Source organism: Nyctereutes procyonoides, unplaced genomic scaffold (genome assembly GCF_905146905.1).
Source record: "Nyctereutes procyonoides isolate TBG_1078 unplaced genomic scaffold, NYPRO_anot_genome, whole genome shotgun sequence".
NCBI classification, from domain to species: Eukaryota; Metazoa; Chordata; class Mammalia; order Carnivora; family Canidae; genus Nyctereutes; species Nyctereutes procyonoides.
In genome coordinates this window covers 14,184,335-14,208,021 of record NW_026575146.1, presented here as the reverse complement: position 1 = coordinate 14,208,021, position 23,687 = coordinate 14,184,335, and the positions used below count along the sequence as shown (strand labels likewise).

The 23,687-nt window shown below is 45.4% G+C and overlaps 1 protein-coding gene across 4 annotated transcripts in view; it reads right to left on the bottom strand.

Annotated features, from left to right (window-relative positions):
- Positions 1-8,435: 8,435 nt before the first annotated feature.
- TULP4 (TUB like protein 4) overlaps positions 8,436-23,687 on the bottom strand; it is a 228,275-nt gene continuing 213,023 nt past the window's right edge. For all 4 annotated transcript variants that reach the window (XM_055310466.1, XM_055310465.1, XM_055310467.1 and 1 more), the window contains exons 11-15: positions 23,191-23,335; positions 21,822-21,915; positions 17,584-17,727; positions 12,616-15,131; positions 8,436-10,662 (exon numbers count right to left, since the gene is read on the bottom strand). In XM_055310466.1, coding sequence (XP_055166441.1) covers positions 10,546-10,662; positions 12,616-15,131; positions 17,584-17,727; positions 21,822-21,915; positions 23,191-23,335 — 3,016 coding nt within the window. In that variant the 3' untranslated portion in view covers positions 8,436-10,545. The remainder of the gene's footprint in view (positions 10,663-12,615; positions 15,132-17,583; positions 17,728-21,821; positions 21,916-23,190; positions 23,336-23,687) is intronic.

Sequence of the window (23,687 nt, the reverse complement as noted above, 5' to 3'; positions counted from 1 at the left end):
AAACGTTTGCATTTTGGTTGGCTGTGGTGGACAAGAGTTCATTTCTGTTTCAATCAGTTTGGCTTTGGGAGAAAGTACACTGTAAAAACAAAATCACACAACTTGACACCTTTACAGTTCAGCAAACATGCTTCAGACTCAAGCCAGGGTCTGGTCTCTGTTATCTACTTGAGCAGAAGCAAAGTCGATCTTTTATTCTAGCAGAAGAGGGAGGAAAGAAATCTGCCTTAGGTTTTCCATGAAGTTCACAGATGCACAGAATTCTGAAGTTGGGAAGAGTTTGGAGAGCAACAGTCCAGTTTCACAAAGCCTATTTATTCCCTGGGCCATTGGTCTGATACGCTGCTCCATTAGCATAGGATTCCAAGGGCAGAGAAGTTTGGGAAACACCGCGCTGCATTCCTTCCCCTCTCCCCTCGGTGGTCACTAGGCACACAGCATGTTAGCATACTGAAGTTAAGGAAGCCTGTTTCCCTTCATCGGTGTGCGCGGTTACTGTGGAAATATGGCATGGGTCTTGGGAAAGATTTAGTCCAAACTCATTTTTTAGTTAAGTAACATGAAGCCCAGAGTTGAGTGGCCTGCCAAAGTCACACACTCTTGGTGACAGACCCAGGACATGCTCCCTGATCTGGCTTTCATAGTACCCCATCCTGCCTCACCACGATCCCACGGCCGGTGACTCACCCATGCTGCTATTCCCATTGATCTGAAATCCTTTCCACACGGTTCATGGAGTATGATCACTACTTGACGCAAGTACCCGTGACCCGGCCTTTCCCGAGGGCTTTCCACTCAAGCTTGGTTTCAGTGAGAACTCTCCTCCAAAGGCACACACACACACAGGCAGATTGTGTGTGCAGCACTGTTTGTTAAGGAGATAAATACTTTAGAAGTTTTTAAATAAAATTGAAATCGGGGATCCCTGGGTGGCGCAGCAGTTTGGCGCCTGCCTTTGGCCCAGGGCGCGATCCTGGAGACCCGGGATCGAATCCCACGTCAGGCTCCCGGTGCATGGAGCCTGCTTCTCCCTCTGCCTGTGTCTCTGACTCTCTCTCTGTATGACTATCATAAATAAATAAAAAAATAAAATAAAATTGAAATCTGTTACAAGAAAAATGGGTTGATGCCCAAATCCTGCTGGTTTGCCACTATCCATAGGGCTAACTCGGTCCAAACAACATGGAGGACTTCCCGGTGGAGGTGGCCAGGCATGCACCAGGGCTGAGGGAGGCTGGGGCATTTGGGCGGCCAGGCCCATCACAGAGCACTTTTACCACTTCTGTGGGGAGGAGGAAGCCTGGAATACTTCACAGCATAAGGAGACCTGACGGGAGACCTCTGCGCAGGATGGTTTGGGTCGGGCCCCTCTCTCATGCAAGCCATCTGCTCTGCTCATGTGGGAAGGTCAGAGATCAACTCTCTCCTTCCCTTAGGAGGGTGGCTGGTGTGGGAAATTCTGATACTGTCCTTTCTAGTTCTCCTCTTTGACCGGATCCCTTTCCAAGTACTCTGTTGCTGGCCCTTCTGTCCTCTGTGTCATTCCCCCCAAGTCCAGGCAGGTTTTTCTTGCTGACAGCTCACGTTCCATGATGAAAAATCAGCTGAACTGGAGAGTTTGCCTTTCAGATGACCTGATACGCAAGGGCAGGGGTCTGGACAAGACAAACATGAAGTTTGGAGCATCATATCCCTCATGGGAGACTGATCACAAGGATAAAGAGAGCTGAAAGCAGTTGTCTTGGACAGTGCACAGCCCTGCCCTGGGTTTTGGTGCGGTCTCTGTTTTCCTGGAAGGGCAGGTTTCCATGCCAGGTACTGGCTTCCACTCACCAGGAGTCAGTACTTGTTCTGTCACTTATGAAGCTCACAGGAGGCCTTTCCATGAGGAGCTGTGGTTTGGCTGCTCTGAGATTTGCTCCTGGTTGCTTTTTCAACCCTGCCTGGATTTGAGCAAAGTCACTTATGATCATCTACCTGGATTTTCCCTACCTCTTAACTGGGACCAAACCTTCTTCCCACAAAGGGTTGAAGAAGAGGGAATTATGATGTCACAAGAGTATACTTTATCTCTGTGGCTTGCAGAACTCACTGTTGTTATGGAGTTGGGTTGTTGGTATAATTTTTACCTTTGTTTTATTTTGGGGTACAACACTGTATAGCCATGCTCTCTTGTGTTGTGCCATGTCGATAGAGGACTCTAGCTAATTAAATTATTTTTAGCCGTATCTCTACAGTGTTCTGAGAAAAGAAAAAAAGTCTCTTGGCTGTACCAATCTGGCTGTTGTTTACAAGTTATGTTTTTGAATATAAGCTTATTAGTTCTTTATTCCAGAATGATTATTCACGTTTTTCAAGCACAATCTCAAGAGACCCACCCCATGAAAAATACAACTCTAAGAGCTGAGATGGATGGGTTAGCAGAGCTGGTACCCTGTGCTGTCATCTCAACCTGCGAGGGCAGCAGTGTGGCTGTGGGGTCTCGGCAGGATGAGGAGTTTCACCTTCACTGCTTCTGGCCACTGATGGACAAAACCCACCCAGTGCACCACAGCTCAGGAACTGAGCGGGTTGTTGGAATGTGGTGTGGTCAAGAGGTGGCTGTGGTCTGGTTGATGGTTTCCTGGGGACATTGCCATCTGGGAACGGTTTGTGGAGAGATTTGTCTGATCCCCTCAGAAGTGTGTCGCACCCACTATCCCTCAGTCTCTCAGGAGTTCAGCACCTCTGGGAGTGGGTGTTGGAAAAGAATGGTTTCTAAGCTCATCCCATGGGAGGGAAGCCTTGGAAGCAGTGGTGAGCCCCACTGGGTCTGATGGGAACAGAAGGCCGGCTAACCCCACATGGCCTAAGATGGGGCAGAGATCCCCCGAGAGTTCAGCAAATTGAATGGTATGCAGCTTTTAGGGCATATTCCCTTCCCAACTGGCTTGGGATCCAGGGTCATCAAATGAACCAAGTGGTGCTTGTTTCTTCCAAGCCGCTGGACATGAAGACTTGGTTGGGGTTGGTCATTCCAATGGAATGAGTGGAGACAGTCTCTTCCCATCAGAGAAATGTTTTCTCTCAAGACTTAAGGAAGCTCAACTTCGTACTGGTAAGAAACCACAGGACTTCAGAGACTAGGACTTCAGAGACTATTGTAGTTAATTAGGTACTGAGGAAAGCAGGACTCAGAGGACCCCATAGGGTTCAAGTACAGAAAGAAATGAGTTATCAAAGACAATCCTTCTCCTTACAGGGGTCCATGACATGTTTACATCTCAAATGCTGTGATGTCTGGGCTGCTTGCTTTTTTGCTGGAGAAAGAAAATGTAATACTGGTAGAGACCTGGTTCCATGATATGGGACAGGAAAAGAATAGAGATTAAAGCATTTCTCTTTTTAATGACAGGGACTGCACCCACACCCCCGGGTGAAGTGCAAGAGTTTGATAGCTGGTTCACAGAAGACCCTCAAGATGACACCTGTGGAGGTAGGAAATAGTGAATTAATTCGTGACAAAGAAGAAACCACAGGCCACTTGAATGAGTTTGAGGCCAAACCTAAAGGAGACACAGTGACTCTCAATTCCCTGCACATGATGGGAAATGGTGGCAGGACTGGCCATCCTCTATTTTAGAGAAAAGCGGAAAGAGAAAGTACGGAGTTCTCTCCACATCCTAGTGGGTGAAGTGGCTGGCACGCTTGAGAAAGCAACCTCATTAGTTTGAGATACTGCTATGGGGCCAGACTTTATCATCCAAACTGCCCCCATCTTGTCTGGGGGCGAGGAGCTACCATCATGCATGCACTGAAAATGCTGCATAACCGCTGCACTCAAGAGTGTCTGGAATAGGGCAGAAGCTAAATGGCAAATGGGGTATTGAATTGCCAATTACCTCACTTTAGAGAAAATAATAGAGTTCATATGGCAAAAAGTGCTTTGCAGAGTACTTGGACAGTGTCCTGAGAGGTGGCTGATGTTTAATAAATTCATTAAATTAGGAACAAGTCTTGAAACTGCACTGAAGGCTCCCATTCCCATTCGAGAGATGTGTTGGGAGGGGTGGCTCTGACATCACTGAACGCCCAGAGAACCCACTCGTTGTAGAGCAAGGTGAGGTGAAAGCAGGAGATCCAGAAAGAAGGAACAGAAGAGGGGATGGAAAAGTATTTTTCTCACCTGACCTCTAGTTTCCTGCTGGAGTCCTGCTCCTACCCCTCTATGATTCGAAGCTACTGATGTAACAGGAATGTTAGGCAGGTTTAATAAGCAACCCCATTCTCCACGTGGATGGCAGTTTCATATTTAGTGCACTGAGCAAAATGTTTCTAAGATATGCTGAGAAACAAAAGCACACAAACCCGCTCCTTTGTGACACCCGGTGAGTGACAGAGCCTATGGGCTGGGCTGCATGTGCAACTTACTGCCGGCTCAGAAATGGGCATTCCCTCTCGGCTGTTGGATGAGCTCATCTGTCGCCTGATGGGTGAGGGCAGCCCACCTATGTTGCCTGTTTTTGCAGAAGACGAAGTGTAAGTAGCTCATAGCTCATTACAGGCAAATCATCATGAAACGCCAGAGTAGAAGCTGGGAATAGTGTAGGTCTGTTCATTAATGTGACCTAGAAATCTTGGATTCTATTTCATAATTGGTTTTTGTCTATGGAATCCAGAAGTCATTTTAACCTTTTAATGCTTCAATTTTCTTCTGAAAGGAAGGCACAAGACATCCACTTTATAATGGGATGTAGAGACTTAGCATTCTCGAACAGTGGGATGTAATCTCCATGAAGCAATCATTTCTCTGCAGTGAGTTTTTGGGGGACTAGAGTATGAGAGCTAAACTGATCCCTTATTCTTTCAGAAAAGACACTGAATGGAAGGATAAACAGAAAGCATCCTATCTATAAATATATGGAAGGGATTTACTAAATTTTCTTACCAGAACTTTAAAAATCACTTCTGGAAACACTGACTTACAATGAATGGCCCCAAAGTTGACATGGGGCTGGTGGAGAAGACAATCCTACATGTGGGTCCTTAGCACAGGTGCAGATACAGCCTGGCCATCGGGGTTTAGGTCCCTTGTGGTTTTTTGAGGGGAGGGAAAAAGGGAGTTTGTTTTTGATCAGGTGTCCTTGCTACCTGGGTTAACTAATGAAGATAGAATGAATATTAACTAGAAGTTCACAAATTTTCATAATACAATATATTTTGATTTTTAGACATAATTAAGGTCTTTTAGCATTGTATGACTACTATTTAAAGTGCAGATTTATAGTTCTGTGATTATTTTAAAACTTAAATGTGTAAGAGTTGACAGTGGTTTTGGTTATCTCCTAAAGCCTGAGTGATCACATTTATTTTTATTCTGATAAAACGCAAAGGGTAGCTCTGTGAATGGGCATACGAACTACAGTGTTTCAGATGAGCATCTGATGGCCTCCGAGTCTCTGTCTTGCTCAAAGGGAAGTCAGAGGGAAAGCTAGAGCAGAGCAAGGAGGTGCACTACAACTCACCATAATAACAACAGGTATATTAGCACTGATAGTAGAGTCACTCGAAACCTGCTTTTATCATTTCCTACAAAGTAACAGAGAAGGTGTCAATGTATCTAACATCTCTGACCTTGTAGGTGCTATGACAGATGCATCCTGAATTTTGTCTTTAGAACACAAGAAAAACAAAACTAACTCATCAAGATGACAGCATGACCTTTGAACTCTCAAAAAACAGCAACAATGCTAAGGATCCTAGGGTGCAGGTAACGCTGGCAGTAACCCCAGGGATCAATGAGAGGATGGGAGGATGGTGGCTCATGCCAATGGAGAGCAGTGATACCTTCTCAGGGGACTCAAGACCCATCCCTGAATTCCACACACAAGTGATTTTTTTTTTTGATCTGCAAAATTTTATTAAGCAATAGCTGGACAACTTTTACAACTTCAAATCATCAAGAAAAAAAATAAGGAGATAATCCATCTCAGTAATAAAGACAAAAAATAATTTGGACAAACCACGTCATTTTGAATGCAAACCATTAATGCCTTCTAGAATACCTCCCACACAATCTAATACACAAAATACATCAGAAGAGAGGCAAATAAGGGCGAGCTTGTTAGAATGCAAGTGGGGATCTCAACAGATCTTGCTTGGAAAGTAAAACAAAGCAGGATGCTGAAATTGAAAAACAAACAAAGCAACACTGGAGGGACTGAGGTGCACAAAGCAGCGGCGCTATTCCCAAGGTTTGGATAAGAACATGCTGGTGGTCTGGTTTGGTCTGGGACCTGTGCACCTGCATCGTGCACTTACATTAAAAAAAAAAAAAGGAAAAAAGAAAATGCCAGTAGTAACAAACTCAGAAATTATGTCCAAATTTACAGTACCAAAATAATGCATTTATAAACAAATGCAAAAACAATACCCCTTTGGTAAATGATACAGTGCCTTTTTCAGTCAAACGCATAACCCATGCTTTTCTACAATATGAAAAAAAATTTATCTACAACAAACAACAGGATCTTAGAACCCTACCCCTCCCCTTTAAAAGAACTTGTAAACAGAAAATATTGGTACAAGTTACAAGAAAATTGCACACAGCCATAGAAATGAAAAAAAAGCAAGCCACGACCCTTCAGATTTTCATCAGCGGAGCGAAGGAAATCCAGATGGTGACGAGATCCGAGATCCGAGTTGTGTGCTATTACAAAATCCCAGGAACTCAAACATTTTTGATACATTTTGTCTTAAGGAACTTGTTCACAACTATTGACTTGGCCAGCGGATAGACAGCCCACACAGGGACACGATGGGTTCCTTTCAAAAAATCTTTTCAACTTGAAGATAGTGTCACACTGTTGAACACACTCAAGAATTCAAACCAGCCTGGGCATGTACTCCTTTGTTCTTTTCTCAACCCACTCTATAGTTTTTGGGGGCAAATGGTGACTTATTTTCAGGCTGTTCTCTAGGGTGTCCTTGGAGCAGGGCATACACATGGGGAGGTTCCTGTGTCTTACCTGGAATAGGTGCTTTTGTGTGATTTTATGTGAACAAACAGGGTTCCAAAAGCAGTTGTTTCTAGAGGTGAACCTGCTAAAGATTATTTTATGCATGGGTATACACTCATGAGATAGCTCATTAATGCTGGAAAAGAAATATTTCTCTATAAAAGGCAATTATTTTGAAACATACCTTCCAAGTTTGTGGAATGAGGAAATGGTCACATTTTGAGCCCTCAGGCTATTAAAGCTGGATGGGAATTTAGAATTTTGGTCAGGCTACGTCGTCCCCCTCATTTCACAGACAAATAGAGGCTGGCAGAGCAGGTCTGACCCCAGAGTCAGGAGGATTACAGGATGCATATATGTGTTTTTGCATATCTTCGTGGGACATGCAACCAGGGGGCAATGGACATGGGGGCAAAAGGCTAACCTGCAAAATCCTGATTCATACTCCCATTAGAGCCTTGACATTTTCCTGCTTCCCCGGCACTGATTTTTCTTAGAAAGGTACATTCAGTGCATATACTGTACACAGATCTATGCCTTTGGTTTGATGAGGTTAGAGTTTAAACAAATTTAATATTGGTTTTATGTTTTTTTACGCACTACTTCCCTCGAAAAGGCATGGATTCTTTATGTAGTTGACTAGGCTAATGCCTTTAGCGGTTCGATGAGGTATCTCAATATTTGTAAGTTGCTATTAATAAGCATGAAGTGTGTAGAATTCTGCTGTTTAAAAGTACTGATTTTAGTAGTATTTAATAAATTGAGACGGAATGAAAACGATCTTTAAAATAAGTGAAACCATCACTGTCACCTTAAGAGATACCACATCACAGGCGCTGCAGACGCAGAAGAATGAGTTGCATGAGACAGCTTCTTCCTTCCCGCCAGAGTACAGAGTGGGCGGCTGCTGCTCCTCGGGTATGCACACCTCCCCAGACCAGGCCTCTGTCTCCACGTGCCCAACAGGACTTCTGGAGAGTGAGCCCAGAATTTAGAGAGTTCAGTTATTTGCTACAAACACTGACCTTCTCTTCACACATATATTTGTGCAGTTTTTGTTCCAAGGATTTACCCTCTATTTGCTCTTAGGAAGAAAAGTCCTAAAATGTATTTTTGCATGGTCTCTGTATCTTAAGAACCAACCTGAATTTGGAAAGCGGACACTTACTGACAATAATGCCTTCCTTTGCTGCCGTCCTTCCTCTTCATTTCATTCATAGCACCTTTTATTTTTTAAAAATAAAATGTTCAAAAGAAGGGGCAATATTATTTTAGGATCTGTCATCTCAAAGAAATCTACTGTTCTGTATATAATCAATACCAAAGGATAAAAAAAAAAAAAAAAAGCCCCAACCAAAACAAAACCTACTTTTAAAGGATTAATAGGAATTTTTTCCCAATTAGAAAAGTTACAAATTGTCCAGCAGAAAAAACACCTTCTATCATATCCTCTTTATTTCTCACAGCAAAATATGCTGCTACCAAATAACTCATTACAAACACACTATTTTTCTAAATAAATAAAATGGGCATAACTCACCAGTACAGAGTAACAAAATAATTCCTAAGAACACTATTAAAGCAAGATAAATAATTATCTCTTGGACAACAAAACAGGGGAACTGCATTTAAATTATTTTAGAAATAGGCCATAACCATTATTGCACAACTAATAATAAGCATTGAAACATCTTACCAAGCTACAGAAACTCCTATAAAAGAATTATATAATTCTGAATACACTGCTAAATTCTTTCTTGAAGAATTTACCCACAAAGAATCAGGTTCAATATTTTAAAATATAAGATGGAAATCTCTGATGTTAGCTGGGAGATGTCCTCATCTGTGTTTCTTCAGGGTTTGAAGAGAATGGTGAGTGATATCATCTTGCTATGGGGTAAGGAACGGGCCAGTTTCTTCTCTAGTTTTTAAACCAAAACAAGGAATGTAAAAATACATATTTTCAAAAGACTTTTCTATAGTGTCTTTCATTTGTCTGCTCCAAACACAATCCCAATTGAGGACCCTCTGCCAGTAGACAGCTCCTGGGCTCCTGCCCTAAAAACATCACAGGTGTGGGTAGCTGGCAACAGTGAGCTGGGCTTTGTTATCAGGGCTGGATGTTGCCCAAGGTGTCCCCTAGGGAGGAGGAGGAGGGGGGGGGGAAGATCACCTCAGGGGATTTTCTGTTTTTTTTTTTTTAAATCAACCAGCTATCTAAAGTACTATAATTTTAATAATGTGTTCCCAGTGGCTTATCTCCTCAGTGAACAGTCTGTACAGTTAATAAAGAACATTTTTTCCTCCTAGATATAATTGAGGGACTTTTTTCAAAGAGATGACTATACCTCTATGTTTTAATACCCTGGCAAATGCTTACAATTTTGTTACATTTCTAAACTATAAGAAAACATTTCTGGTCAACTGAATTTTAATTTGGCTGAGGAGAAGAAAGGCGTGCTTTCAAATCAGTATCCTCAGCATTTTTAGAGAGAGAAAGTGTGGCGATACCCTTACCCACTGTGAGAGACCAGGTCTTCTGCCACACTTTCCAGATTAAACAATAAAAGGGGGAGGGGACAAGGCTGCTTTTCAGAGAGTGAGCACCTAGTGACTCACCAGGGCACTAGGTGACAAGGTCGCTACCCCACCACACGCCAGGATCTTTCCATTTTGTCTCTTGCCTTCTCCCGTAGGCAATCACCACTGAATCTATGGAATCCTGACATGTTATAAAATGGGTGGAGTCTTCAAATGTAAACATCCTCCAAAGGGAAGCACAGCCCTTGTACTATTTTAAGTCACACTGTGTAAACCACCCACGTGTCCATGTGCAGGAGCTCCTTCCTTACCTGCCACCCCTCCCCCATCGGCACGAGCAAATTGTGTTTATACCTGGTCAGAGCACCCCTGTACAAAGCCTACTCCTACTAGTCAAACACAGGGCATTTGCCACAATACCCATCATTGGTCAAGTCACCTTTGGGGAAATAATATCACACACGTGAATGAAATGGCCCCCTACGAGAACCTGTACCTTCAGGACTTTTGGTTGTCTTTTTTTAAAGAGTTTTTTTTTTTTTTTCACCCTAGTGGTTATGATAAGAACGAGTCATAAAGCTAGATGTGTGGAGAATGAAAATAATGCACACTCCCTAGTCTCAAAGAACAGCAGGCGGGAAGGTGGTCCACCTTCCTTCCGAAGGGCCCCTTGTCCTGGCATCTGACAGAAGCACACACAGTGGGACATTACCACAGCAACTACGTTTCCTAAAGAACACCAGGTGCCTTGCACCCTTTGCTTCCACATACCACACTTCTGTATTCTTTCGTTTTTTTTTTTTTTTAAAAAAAAAAAAGAAGAAGAGAAACAAAGGATTATAAAAGCCCAAACAAACAACAACAACTAAAGGTCAGTCTGTCTCCCGGGCCTGACGGATTTTTCCAGTTTTGTCCGTGTCTTCTGGCCCCAGTCATCTGGGGCCCCGGGTGACTCCTCAAGCATCATCGCTGACTAGGCTTCTCTCTTCACCCGACACCAGTCTTTTCACTTCAGGCGCTGGGTCACGTTGGCCAGGGCAACTGCGAAGGCCTGCACAGCTGAGAAGGGGTACTGGAAGTCCAAAATGTACGCGTTGCCGTCAATCCTCCCAAACTGCATCACCTGGGGTAGGGTTGGGGCGGGCAGAGAAGCAAAGACATGAAAAGAAAACAAAGTGGGAAACACAACCACATCAGGGTGGCTCCCGAGGGAGGGAGTCGGCACAGTCCAGGAGGCAAGTTTGCCAACCAAAGTGACTCTGGGTCAAGCTTATTCATCTAACTATGAGTTTGTCAGAAATAAAGGGTGGAGGGGGGGGGAACATATTCAACCTGCAGTGGAAAAATACTGAGCAAAAATTCAGAGCATGGAAAGCTCCCGAGGTCAAATAAAATGGTTTCCTTATCAAGGAAACAGAGAAGAGAAAAAGTATAAGAAAGACTCCATAGGCTAATAGATGGCTAAGAGACACATCAATCATTACAGTCAAATGTCACTGCTCAGAGATAATACAACACAGTCCACCACCTTCCCCTGGCACTCCCATCTCCTGAGCCTGCCTTCCTTGGTCATTTCAGTACTTAGTGTGACATGTTACCATCTAACACTATATTATATACATATATTTGTTTGTTTATGGTCTTTATTTTTGGTAAACTCCACGAGGACAGTGACTTTCTCTATTTTCCTCATTGCTCTATTTCAGCATTTGGAGCAAGGCCAGCAAACTCTCTGAAGGGCTGATGACAAACATTTTAGGCTTTACAGGTTACAGGGTCTTTGCCACAACTCTCTTGTAGGACAAAAGCAGCCTTAGACAATATTTAAGTGAGTGGGCATGGCTGTGTTCTAATAAAACTTTATTTATAAAAAGAGGCAGCAGGTCGGATTGGTCTGTGGGTCACCATTTACCGACTTCTGGTTTAGAAGACTGCCAACAAGTAGCAGGTGCTCAATAGGTATTTGTTGAGTGAACTAATGAAAATGAGATTTAAATACGAGAGGTGAAGGGAATTCCCAGGGTGGGGAAGAGGTGTAGTGCCAGAACAACAGTTATGCAGCAGGGTTAAAGCTACCATTTCTGGTTGCAGCAGGAAAAACTGACAAGTCACCCAGTGTGTAATGTAACACAAGGGGATATACATTATGCCAGAGAATCAAGGGAATGACTTAGTAATAAAGACACAGAAATGAACAAACACTGGCTAATTATTATGTCTAGGGAAAAGAAAACTATACAATAAAAAAGGAAATATAATTAAGCCATAATACATGGCTCAGCTATAAAATCGTAAATCATTAGCATAATGAGATAATCAATGACTCTACACAAAGGAAGAAAAAGGGGAAGTTCACGTGCGTATGTGTGGTGGTGGGGGTGAAGAAAACAAACCCTCACCTTCCTCAGGAAGAAGTCGATATGTGATGTAAAAAACCGAAAAATCAATAAACAGAAGTGAGAACATGTCCTTTAGAAAGGGAGTGTCAAATGCCAGAAAAAACAGCTGGGGAGCACACGACAGGGAGAGCGTGGTTTGGGGGTGGGCCGGGAGCTGGGCAGGAGCCTACTGGTTCTCCTCCTGGATCTCACAGAATCATTTAACGTTTAAAAAATCAGTACGTGAGTGGCTTTGATGAAAAGTAAATAAAAGCTAGCAATAAGCACACCGTAAGTTATAACCATGACTGGCCCCACTTAAGAGGTATCAGTTGTTTTCTGTATTTCTCATTGGCTCCTAGAAGGCCAAAGCACTGATACCCTTCACCAGGTTTTTATTTTTTAAAGGTTTTATTTATTTACGAGAGAGAGAGAGAGAGAGAGAGAGAGAGATGGCAGAGACACACAGGCAGAGGGAGAAGCAGGCTCCATGCAGGGAGCCCGATGTGGGACCCGATCCCAGGGTCCCCAGGATCACGCCCTGGGCCAAAGGCAGGCGCCAAACCACTGAGCCACCCAGGGATCCCCCTCCCCCCACCCCCCACCCCCCGCCTTCACCAGGTTTTTAAAAACCCCCAGAGACCAGTCAAGACCAGAAAGCAGGCATTCTGGGCAGGCCCTGAGACATGCTTTCTTACCTGCCGCCCCTCCAGCTCAATCTGGAAGTTCTTTGCCGACTCCTGGGTCACCCGCCCCCCGAAGTCCAGCTGGTACACCTGGGTGGCCTCATTCCAGAGAGGCTGCTTGTTGGCCATGACGTACACGAAGCCCTGGCTGCCCAGCCGCCCATCTTCCTTCTCACTGGCTTTCCGGCACTTGAACTCTTCTAGCTCACTGGCTGTCCTCAGGCTCCTCTTGCTCTTCCAGCCTTTCTTGCTGCCCTGGCTCTGGTTCATCAGCTCATCCCCACTGATGAACAGCTCAGGCTCGCTCTCGGAGCTGTCCTGGAACTCATTTGTCTTATTCAATTTCTTTGACTTCAGTTGGTCTTTCTGACTCTTCACTTTCTTCTTCTCCCTCCCCAGGCGGGGGCTGGAGATCAGGGAATTAAAGTCACTCAAAGTCCTTGCCTCCTTCTTCACTTTGCCCTCGGTGATGGCCTGAACATTTCCTTCCTCGGCACGGCTGTCCAGGCGTTTCCGGTTCTTCTTTCCGAACTTCTCTGTCCGCTGGGGGACTGGACTTTCTGTCAGGGAGAGGACTTCTTGGAAGTTGTCTGTGGTCTCTACCATCACCTCTGTACCCAAGTGGCTTTGGAGGTCGGTGGGCGGTGGGGACACCAGGGGCTTCTCCACCACCAAGTGTGCCTTGGGGGGCAGAGTGCCCTGGGGGTTCTGCACAGGCGGGCAAGGGCTGTAGGAATTCCAGGGGTGCAAGGCGATAGGTGGCAGCTGTAAACTTGAGCAGGTGCCGCTTCCTGGATACATGGGGGGCAAGGTGCAGTAGGAGAGGCTGGGTGGGTAGGCTGGCTGTAGGACCACTGTGGACTCCTGTGGTGCAAACTGCGTTGGGGACAGGGCATCTTTTGGGGAGCAGGGAGTCTGCACTCCTGGCATAGGGGGTGGGTTATAGCTTCCTGGATACGGCATTCCCATCCCATAGCCTGTTTGGAACGTGGCAGTAGGACTGGCAGGAGACTTCGGCGAGACAAAGGGCACTCGGGACACGTCCAGGTGCTGGCTCTGACCTACTATAAGAGGGGACAGTTTCAGGGGGTGGGGCACTGCAGTCTGGGCTGTCCTTTCCTGAGGGACCCAAATGTCCTCCCCCAGCACAGGGTCCCACTGGTAAGGGGGTGGCCGTTTCACGGCCACAGCAGCTTCGCTCAGCGTGGGGTGCCTCAAGGGCTTCTCTACCGGACAGTGCTGGGCCAGTGCCTCATCCTCAGTGAAGGCCGAGTTAACGTAGTCGGCGCGGTCGCGGCCTCCATCCGGCGGGCTCAGAAGGCTGTAGGATGACTGCGAGGTCAGGGGTGAGGTGCTGGCGGCGTGTGCCAGGCCTGATCCCGGCTGCACGCCCCCCGTACCCGCGCCCGGCTCGGGCCGCCCTGCGCCGCCACCGCTGCTGCACTGGCTGCAGGTGTACAGGGCGGGCGGGGGCCGCGCTGGGAACTGCGCCGCGCCCTTGGGCTTGGGCGGGTGCTGCGGCGGGGCCCGCGGAGGCTCGGCCAGCTGCGCTGCCTTGAGCGCCACCTCACGGTTGTTCCTGCGCAGTGTGGCGTGGATGAGACTGTCAGGCCTCTGGGCAGCGCTCCGGCCGGACATGAGCGGGCCAGCGATTTCGGGGTACGGGGGTGGGTCTCCCGTTGGGATGGAGTAGCGTGGGACTGTCAAGCGGTTCAGGGTCGCACTGGTGCAGGGCTGGGGGACCTTCTTCTCAGTGGCCGTGAGCCTCAGGGTGGCTGAACTGCCAGGGCCGGGGAGAGTGTAGGTGTTCTGGGAGCAGAGCATCCGCGTCCGAGGCCGGCACACCTCTTCCACGTTGCCGCTGCTGTCAAAGGTGGTGATCCTCTCATAGCCCAGGGGCGTCTGGTAGTGTGCCGCTGTGGGGTACAGTGAAAAGTCACCCTTCTTCAGGCACGTGTCCACTGGGGGCTGCGGGGGCGGCAGCGGGGGTGGGGGCGCTGCTGTGGTTGGGGCAGCGGGGATGGTTCCCGGGTAGGGAGGTGGGGGGTTCATCTTCGCCACCTGGACCTCCTGTGGGGCACTGAACACCACTGCGTCCCCTTCGGCAGCCAGCTGAGCCACTGGCCGCAGGGCCTTGGCAGCCTTCTGCAGGTGGTCATGGTCTCGGTCTCCATGGTCCACCACCGACAGCTGGATCGCCCCCTGTGCCGGCGGCGGCAGGGACAACTGAGCAGGGTTCGGGATGATGCGGCCCATCTCCACACCTCCGAAGATCACCTGGCCAGGGTTGGAGTAGCGGTTGGAGACTGGGTACTGGGTAGCGCTGTCACTTCCGTGATCAGATGTCCCTACTGCAGTGGTCTGATTGGTCAGGACATCCAGCTGCACGTTCTGATTGGCCAGCAGGGACTGTACCAAGCCTATGCTCTGAGTGGGGGACATGGCTTGCGCCGAGCTGTGGATGGGTGCTATAGGGATGTTCACGGTGCAGGGTGGATTGTTCTCAGGTACACCAGATGCTCCCGTCACTGGAAGGAAAGAAAAATGGACTGCTTACAAAACAGTGCCATGAAACTGGGTCATAATAAGTAATACATCTCAACTCATCCAGTCCTTTTTGCATACAAAATGCAATTGTTATAGACAGAGATGTGTTTGCTTGGGGAAAGCCAGACCTTTCACACAAGTTATATATAAAGTTTCTCTAAGTTTCTGGAAGGTGTACACAGGTAATTTGTGAGTTCTGCAGGACAGCTTGGTTGTCCATTGGTTAAAGGCACTGTCAAAGCTTTTCAATGAATAAACTTTTGAACTTTCTGAATTTGGCACCTAAATGGTACCATGGCAAATACCACATTTTTTTTAATTTAAATTTTTTTTATTTTTAAATACTTAACTGTTTAAAGATGATTTTTACTCTTGAATTCATAAAATAGCCCACTCTTTCATGCAGGAAGAGAGCTACTGTATGGTATGATACTTCACTGAGCATTCATAATGCCTAGGGTCCTGGGTAGGTTTATCCACAATTATGGATTGGTCAATATGGGAAATGTCACACAGCAGATGTGTATCTGAAGTACATATGTAAATTAAGTTTTTGTAAAGAGAATCATGTAAAATGCAGTAGAGATACCAATGAAAAAATCTTCTGGCAAATAAGCATTATTAGGAAAGGATCATTTCCTAATTTTTCTGTTTTAGCATTTCAAACAGTATGTAAGGTACAGCCACCCTCTGTAAAACACTGTAAATATATCCTATTTGTACACAGAGGGGATTTAATGAAGTATGAATGTGAGCAATGATCTACAGACCACATGCAGGTGCTCAGAGTACCACTGGGCATTGGCAATGAGAATTGCTCATTTGGGCCTTTTAAGTGCCGTGGCAACTAGTACATGAGCAGGAAGCAGGATTTAACTAGCTAACTGCAAAGGCTGTCTGATCTTTTACCAGAACTACAGAATGAAGGCTGCTAGTTCATCAAAAGCTAAGCCCACCCTTGGTGCCTGTCACAGATTCTCCCCTCCTTGGGGCCTTCTAGTGAGATGTAACTATCTCCTGGTTACATGAATCTAGGTCCTGTCTCAAGTTTTTTATTATTCCTGCTCAGATCCCTCCTCCAGATGTTCACTCATCTGCAAGGAGTTCTGAGGGCAGGTGTCTTCCCTGCTAAAGAGAAGAATCTGTCACCAGCATTATGTGCAAGCCCTGAGACAAAATGCTCCCCACTCTGCCTGGGAAGCCCAGACAGGAGGAGCAGCACAAGGGCTGACCATTAGGGGGAGCTGTGCTAGTCAGTCACCATCTGGAAGCACAGGGAGGGCGTGATAGAGAAAGTATAAAAGATACTTCTGAATCCCAGATTCTGAAATTGTAGGAAACGTGCTATAAAGGTCTTCACCAAACTGCAGGTTTATATGGTTGCAAAACCTTGCTGATTAGGACTTGGATAATCTAGAACACCTGCTACACCTATGAGGGCTATACCACTGGAGAACCAAGATGGCTAATTGTCAGAAAGTCCTATACAAGTAATTTTACAGGTGAAGAAGGTAAACAACTGGGCTAAGAGAAGGTAAACAGCTCCCCCAAGTTCAGAGCCTGAGCTGGTATGTGTGTCCTTCCCTTTCCTGGGGAGGGCCATAGTCCTGTTCTAGGACCACCAAATAAAGAAGTCAGTGGCTCATGTAGGATTCCTCTGGCTCAGAAACCAGAGACTTTCAGAACCCTGTTTGGTTCTAAGTAGAGAAGTCTTCCTATCTATAAAATTACAGGTAGGTATTTTTTGAGAACAGGAACATAGAAATAACTGGCAGACTACTTAGAAATCATTGTACTGTTGATCAAAACAGGATCCCCTCCTCCTAGAAAACACTTAAATTAATATGCTACAGATATTTGAAAATTTGGATACTGGGATTTCAAAAGCTTGTACTGGATTTCAACCTTTAACTCAGACCAGGCTTCTGTACACTGAGATGTGCATTGCACACTGGGAGAGAGATGGGTGAACGTAAAGGCTTTCTGTCCTGGAGATGGGGCAGGGTTGAGACACTGGGTTCTGTGGGTGCCGCAGGACCACTGAGTGATGCTGCTCTCTAGGCAGGGGCTGAAAGGATGGGGGCTAGCCTAGGGCCAACGAGAGCCGGTGTTAGTTCTGATTTTGTGGAATTCTCATCAGTCCTGGTAACTTCTCTAACGGGGCACATAACTCAGGATTACTGTGAAGATAAAACAAGATGGTAGAGTGTTCTGTGGACATGAGCTATCATGGCCACCAGCGTCGTCCTTGCTCCGGTAGCTCCCCTCAAAGCTTGGAGACAGCATGACCTTTTTCCTGTGATGTGCCACCACACCCACCAACTGAGGAAGTTATATATTTTTTTCTAAACCAAGGCGGCAGGCATAGACTGACACATGGTAATCCTCCACTACTTACCACTCTGTTCCCGTCACGACCCCCTAAGAACACACCTGGTAAATCATCTTCATCTTCACTGAAAACATTTGGGTTGAAGACAGGTAAATTAACATAGTCCATGGAAATCTTCCGGACCTCTGGGAGATAGATGGTCATCTGCCGCGGCTGGAGATGCAGGAGGCTGGTTTTATAGATTACTGGTGGGAAGGAGGAAAGCACATTAACAGGGACATGCATGAGGGGAGAGTCACAAGAAGAGAAGTGGGGGTGCAGGTCCCTGCCCGCAGAAGACAGATGTGCACAGGCAGGGGACAGTCGTCTCCCTCCCATACACTGCCGGCCACCCCAGCCGTGCTTTAGATTTCCAGTCACTTTGCCAAGTGGTCTATCTACAGAACCACACATTTCAAATGTCAAAAACCTGTCCTAGACTTACATGCTTTTCTGGAATGAGCTGGGAGAGGATATATCTATTTTTTAAAAGCCTCATTTACAGTCAGAATTGTAATTTAGTAAAAACAGTTGAGATGAGCAGAGTGCCAAGCTCAGGGGGATCTGCAGCAACCCAAGAGATGGGTGACATGGATCAGGTCAGAATAAAACACTGCCTTTACTTGGGACTGGGTTTCTTGTCTTCCTGACTTTCAACTTCAGTTTCATGATCGGGATAGAGATTCAGGGAACTTCCACACTGTTTCTTTACATGCTAAGATTTTATTTCATCAGCAGGGACATTTAAGACAATGCCTGGATGGCAACTCAAATATTTAGAGGAGACAAAATCGGTTAAAAATCATGAATCTGGGGATCCCTGGGTGGCACAGCGGTTTGGCGCCTGCCTTTGGCCCAGGGCGCGATCCTGGAGACCCGGGATCGAATCCCACGTCGGGCTCCCGGTGCATGGAGCCTGCTTCTCCCTCTGCCTGTGTCTCTGCCTCTCTCTCTCTCTCTCTCTCTGTGACTATCATAAATAAATAATAATTAAAAAAAAAAACATGAATCTGAATTTAGCTTTCGTGGTAGGTTAGAGTCAGGATGAAACTGTGCCATCGTCTTTTATGTTTAATACAACTCCCTGTGTGGTAAGTAGAAATTCTTGAATTATTGTCATTCTCATGTTTTGTGAAACTCTGCTGGTGCCCAGTGGTCTGCTGGCTGGCACTCCATGGCCCAGCAAGCCTTCCCTGGTGTAATGCTCTATAAGGCTGGGCTTGGGCTGCTGTGGGCTCAGACAACTTTTCCAATAAGACACGGGCCTTATTTATGTGTTCACCTCTCTTGCCCACAAAAAAGAATATGAATTGTGGCTTAAAATTCTGGGTGGTTCTCTACAGCTAAGGAATTAATGCATTAAAATGCTATTCTCTGGTGTTCAGACTGATTTAAAAAAAGTCAAATTTAAAATCTCAGGAGGGGGCAGCCTGGGTGGCTCAGCGGTTTAGCACCACCTTCAGCCCCGGGTGTGATCCTGGAGACCCGGGATCGAGTCCCATGTCAGGCTCCCTACGTGGAGCCTGCTTCTCTCTTCGCCTATGTCTCTGCCTCTCTTTCTCTTTCTCTCTGTCTCTCTCATGAATAAATAAAATCTTAAAAAAAAATCTCAGGAGGAATTAAAAAAATAACATCAGTTGCCTCCAGGGGGAAGAAAATTAGGTGGCCAGAGGTGAAGAGGAGAGTTTTACTATATACTGCATTTCAAATCTTTTCTTTTTTTTTTTAATTTTTTATTTATTTATGATAGTCACAGAGAGAGAGAGAGAGAGAGGCAGAGACACAGGCAGAGGGAGAAGCAGGTCAAATCTTTTCAATTTTGAATTTATTCTATATTTTTTAAATGGGGAGAGCAAAAAATCAAAAACAAAATTTCATGGGCCAGATAATTCTAATCGAAGGAAATAAACTATCCAATATAAAATATATCCAACAGTACTCACTTTTGAATCCATTAGAGTGTCAGAGATTATTTAATAGGGTGCCACATGTAACATATCTTCTAGAATCCAAGAGATAGGGATCAAGTGGAAAATTCTCTTAGCTTGACAAATGAATAGTAATAGCTAAAATGCTCTTTTTAAAAAATGGTCAGTGATTAGGACAATGGTTTCACTGTAGTCCTACAGAAAGATTTTATCCTGGGCATTTGAATTCCTTGTACTGGAGCACTATGTACCTTGAAGACACATATAGGCTCTCCTGTCTCAAGGTGCTTGTGGACTTAACGTGTGGATCTATTCAACATCCAGAAGGGAAAGATGTATGAAGACTCCATTCCTCTTTTCAGTGTATACTACAGTTCTCAGCATATGGATGGGAGTAAGAGAATACTCATCCCATGGTGATTAGAATCCCCTGGTGCACATTACTGAAGTGTGTAACTAGTTTAAAAAGCATATCCTACACTAAATGATAAAAATACAGTCAAGGTAAAACAGGTAACTTTGTGGTATTAAAACTGTGAGTTAATACATAAGATTATTTGTAACCTATATTCAGAAGAAAATATCAGAGTTTAAAATGTAAAATAAGAGATCAAAATGAATGTAACCTAGGAATAGATGTTTGCATAGCTTACTACGTTATTAAGGGTGTTAAAAAAAGTCTTACTATTTGATTCATTTTACTGTTTTCATTGTCATCATGTACACAAATTCTGAAAACCACTAACTTTCTCAAACTTAATGTCTGAAAGCCTCATAAAATCAACCTAAGTATTTACCTTAAAAAAAAAAAGAATCCCCTTGTGCATCAGCAGGGCATGGCTGCATTACTGAAGAATATGCTTTTGTGGTCATCAGAGCCATTCCAGGTTGTTGACAATATTACAAGAGATTTTTTTTGCATTATGTGTAGGGACAGCCTATTGTTAATTTCCTAAGCCAGTTTTTTTTAATATTTTATTTATTTATTCGTTTGAGACACAGAGAGAGAGGCAGAGACACAGGCAGAAGGACAAGCAGGCTCCATGCAGGGAGCCTGAGATGGGACTTGACCCTAGGTCTCCAGGATCAGGCCTTGGGCTGAAGGTGGCGCTAAACTGCTGGGCCACCCGGGCTGCCCTCCTAAGGCAGTTTTATGTTTTACTTTTACTCTTTTTCTTTGATCTGAGAAACCTCAAAATGAAAAACCTGAATGCAGCACAATTTAATAAGTCTCTTAAGATACACATAGGGCATAGGTCTTCGTAACATCTGGTTTGCAAGAATTATTTATTTATTTATTTATTTATTTATTTATTTATTTATTTATTTGATTTTAAAGATTTTATTTATTTATTCATGAGAGACACAGAGAGAGGCAGAGACACAGGCAGAGGGAGAAGCAGGCTCCCTGCAGGGAGCCCAACGTGGGACTCGATCCCGGGACTCCAGGATCATGTTCCGGACCAAAGGCAGGTACTAAACCGCTGAGCCACCCAGGCGCCCCAAGAATTATTTAATTGAAAGGATCTAACCGTGTCTGGAACAACTCTAATAGGCAGACTCTGATTTTGTCAAAAGCCATTTTAGCAGGTTATGCAGAGCCATTCAATATGGGACCACCACCCACAGTCAAGCCTAGCCTTCCACAGGGATATGTGTGTGCCAAATGATGAGGCCATCTAGCAAGGCTGGGGGAAAAGGGTGGGCAGCACATGACCCCAGCCCACCCAGGATGTGCCTATTGGCATGAAGCTGCTTTGAGAAGGACCTTCTGTCATTTCATTCCTTCACCATCCCCAAGTAGACAGGACACATTAGTTCTACTCATTTGAGCAGGAGTACAGAAAAGAATGGAATGTCAGGTTCTAGCCTAGCTTTTACTCCCTTGATTTTTTTTCCTTCAGTGTCTCAAACTTCTCAAGGAAAGAATATTTATCCAGGACTTCTAAGTGAAATCTATAAGGATTTACCACAAAGAGCCATATTAACAGCCAGCTTCTTACAATCTTTAATGCTTTCTCCTCAACCTTCTTCTGATGCCAGAACCTAAAGATACTGGTACCAAAACCTGCCCACAGTGAAAGGCCAGAAATAAAAATAACAGAAACCTATCAAATCTTTGTTAGAGATTGCAGCTGGTTTCAGTCTTTTCCTAAGTCAGGGCTTACATAAAAAAAATGAAAGCCCTGCTGGCCAAAAACCAATTTGAGTAATAATTCTAACTTTCGTGAAATCACAGTGGGTAGAGTCAAAGTTTAGAGGTAAATAAAGTACATGTTAATCTTCTGGTGCCATAACAGCTCATCTGAATGGTCTTTTTTAGTCTCAGTTCCAGTTTGGAGAACAGGCAGAGAAGAGGACATGGTTTTTACCTGCACCGAGGTTGGTTGGCAGGAAAGCAGCCAACCCCACAATCTTAAACTTGGTTCCCCAGATATTAGACGTGACCTGAGCAAGATAGTTGTGCTGTGGGGAAAAAAAAGGAAAAAAAAATCACAATCTATTTTCACATTTTCTGTTGATCACTTAGGAACTAAAAAAGCTAACATTTTTGCTTTAAAAAGTCACAGGTGGGAACTGCTAGAAATACTTTCTCTGTATCATTCTAGCCTTTTTAAGACCAGAAGCTAACTAGAACATGTCAGGCATGTGTTTCTCAATGGGGGTTCACTGAGCTGAGATTCGCAGGTTGGGAGCAAGGATGATGTGTCCCAGTGTACTCACTCGTGTGTATAGGTGAAAGAAGTCACAAAGGTGAATCTGGGCACATTTTTCTTCACCTCTCCTTTCCTCCGCAATCACTGAACTAGAATCTAGCTCTGAATCCATTCTTACCCTTGGTATTTCTCAGGAAATACCAGTTGTGCTGGTATCAGTTTGAACACAAACTACCCAATTATGTTACCTCATTCAGATCAATTTTAAAAAAAATTTAAAAGTTTATCAGTATGTTTAAACCATATGTGAATATTTGTGTATAAGAGCAATAGCAAAGATGAATAAAATGCAGCTCCTCAAAGAGCTTAGAACCCAATGGAGGATATAGGCTTACAATTATTTGCAGATAAGGAAGTCACTGAGAAATATTATAAGGGAGTTACAAACAAGATGCTTTGGGATTGCTGTGGCTGAGCCAGGGAAGGAAACCTGTGCAACAGAGGCCAAGTTCTACCTGGAAGCATGCTGGTAGAAACAAGAAGAGGAGACAGAGAGGGTAAGCCAGGTGACCCTGGTGACCCAGGCACAGCAAATGCACAAAAGCAGAAAGAGGCCAGTCAACAGTAAGGCTGTGGTGTCTATAGGGCATCGAGGGGGACCAGGATGGAGAGACAGGCAGCGCCAGACTGTGGGGCCACAACCAGGGACTGACTCCTCTGGACACCAGAGTCACCGAAGGGTCAGAAGTGGCTTGAGGGAGCAGAGAAGAGAAGTGTGGATATGTCTCAACCAGAGCTGCCTGTGAAAAGGCTCACGTGGCAAGAGAGGGGTGTCTGAGGTGGGAAGGAGGTCCTGGGTGATAGGGTGGTCCTGGGGGACCAAAGGGCTGTGGGGGCGAGGAAGTCAAGTTCTGGTTCTCTATGCCCTGGACCTGGAATGGCAGTGACAGGCAGGGAGTCTGGGGTGGTGAGTGTAGGTGTGACGTACCAAGGGCTCAGCCCCCCATACAGGCATACACTGAGGAGGGGACAAAAGGCAAGGGAGCATCAGACACATGGAACTGGCCCGGGCCCCAGGTGCTACCTGAGTGATGTCTTCAAAGGGAAACTCTCTTCGAGTCAGGCTGGGCGAGCCAATGGAGGGCTTGCGCATTGGCAACCGGGGAGACCTGGACATCTCCTGAGCGGCCCGGGACAGCTTGGGAGACTTGCGGGCCTCAATGTTGATCCTGTGGACACAAGGCTGGGAGGGTCAGGCCCACACCCACTGCCTCAGCCCTCTCCTCCGCGCTCTGGCAGCCACTGTGGGTGCCACGTCCCCAGGGGCCAGGCCCCTTTATCCGAGCCTCTCCTGCCTGCTCTTGCCTTGTGAATATGAAGAAAGAACAGAATTGCATATTAGACCAAGTGAGTCATTTATAAGGAACCTCAGAGAATTAACTGTGGTTTGCTTTCTACTGGCTAGTAGTTAAATTTAGTAATGTCCACATGCCTTCTGCATGTGGGAAAACAACAGGTAGGAAGAGCCATTTCTCACTTTACACTTTATGACGATTACAATTGCTACCACAATGTTAGGAT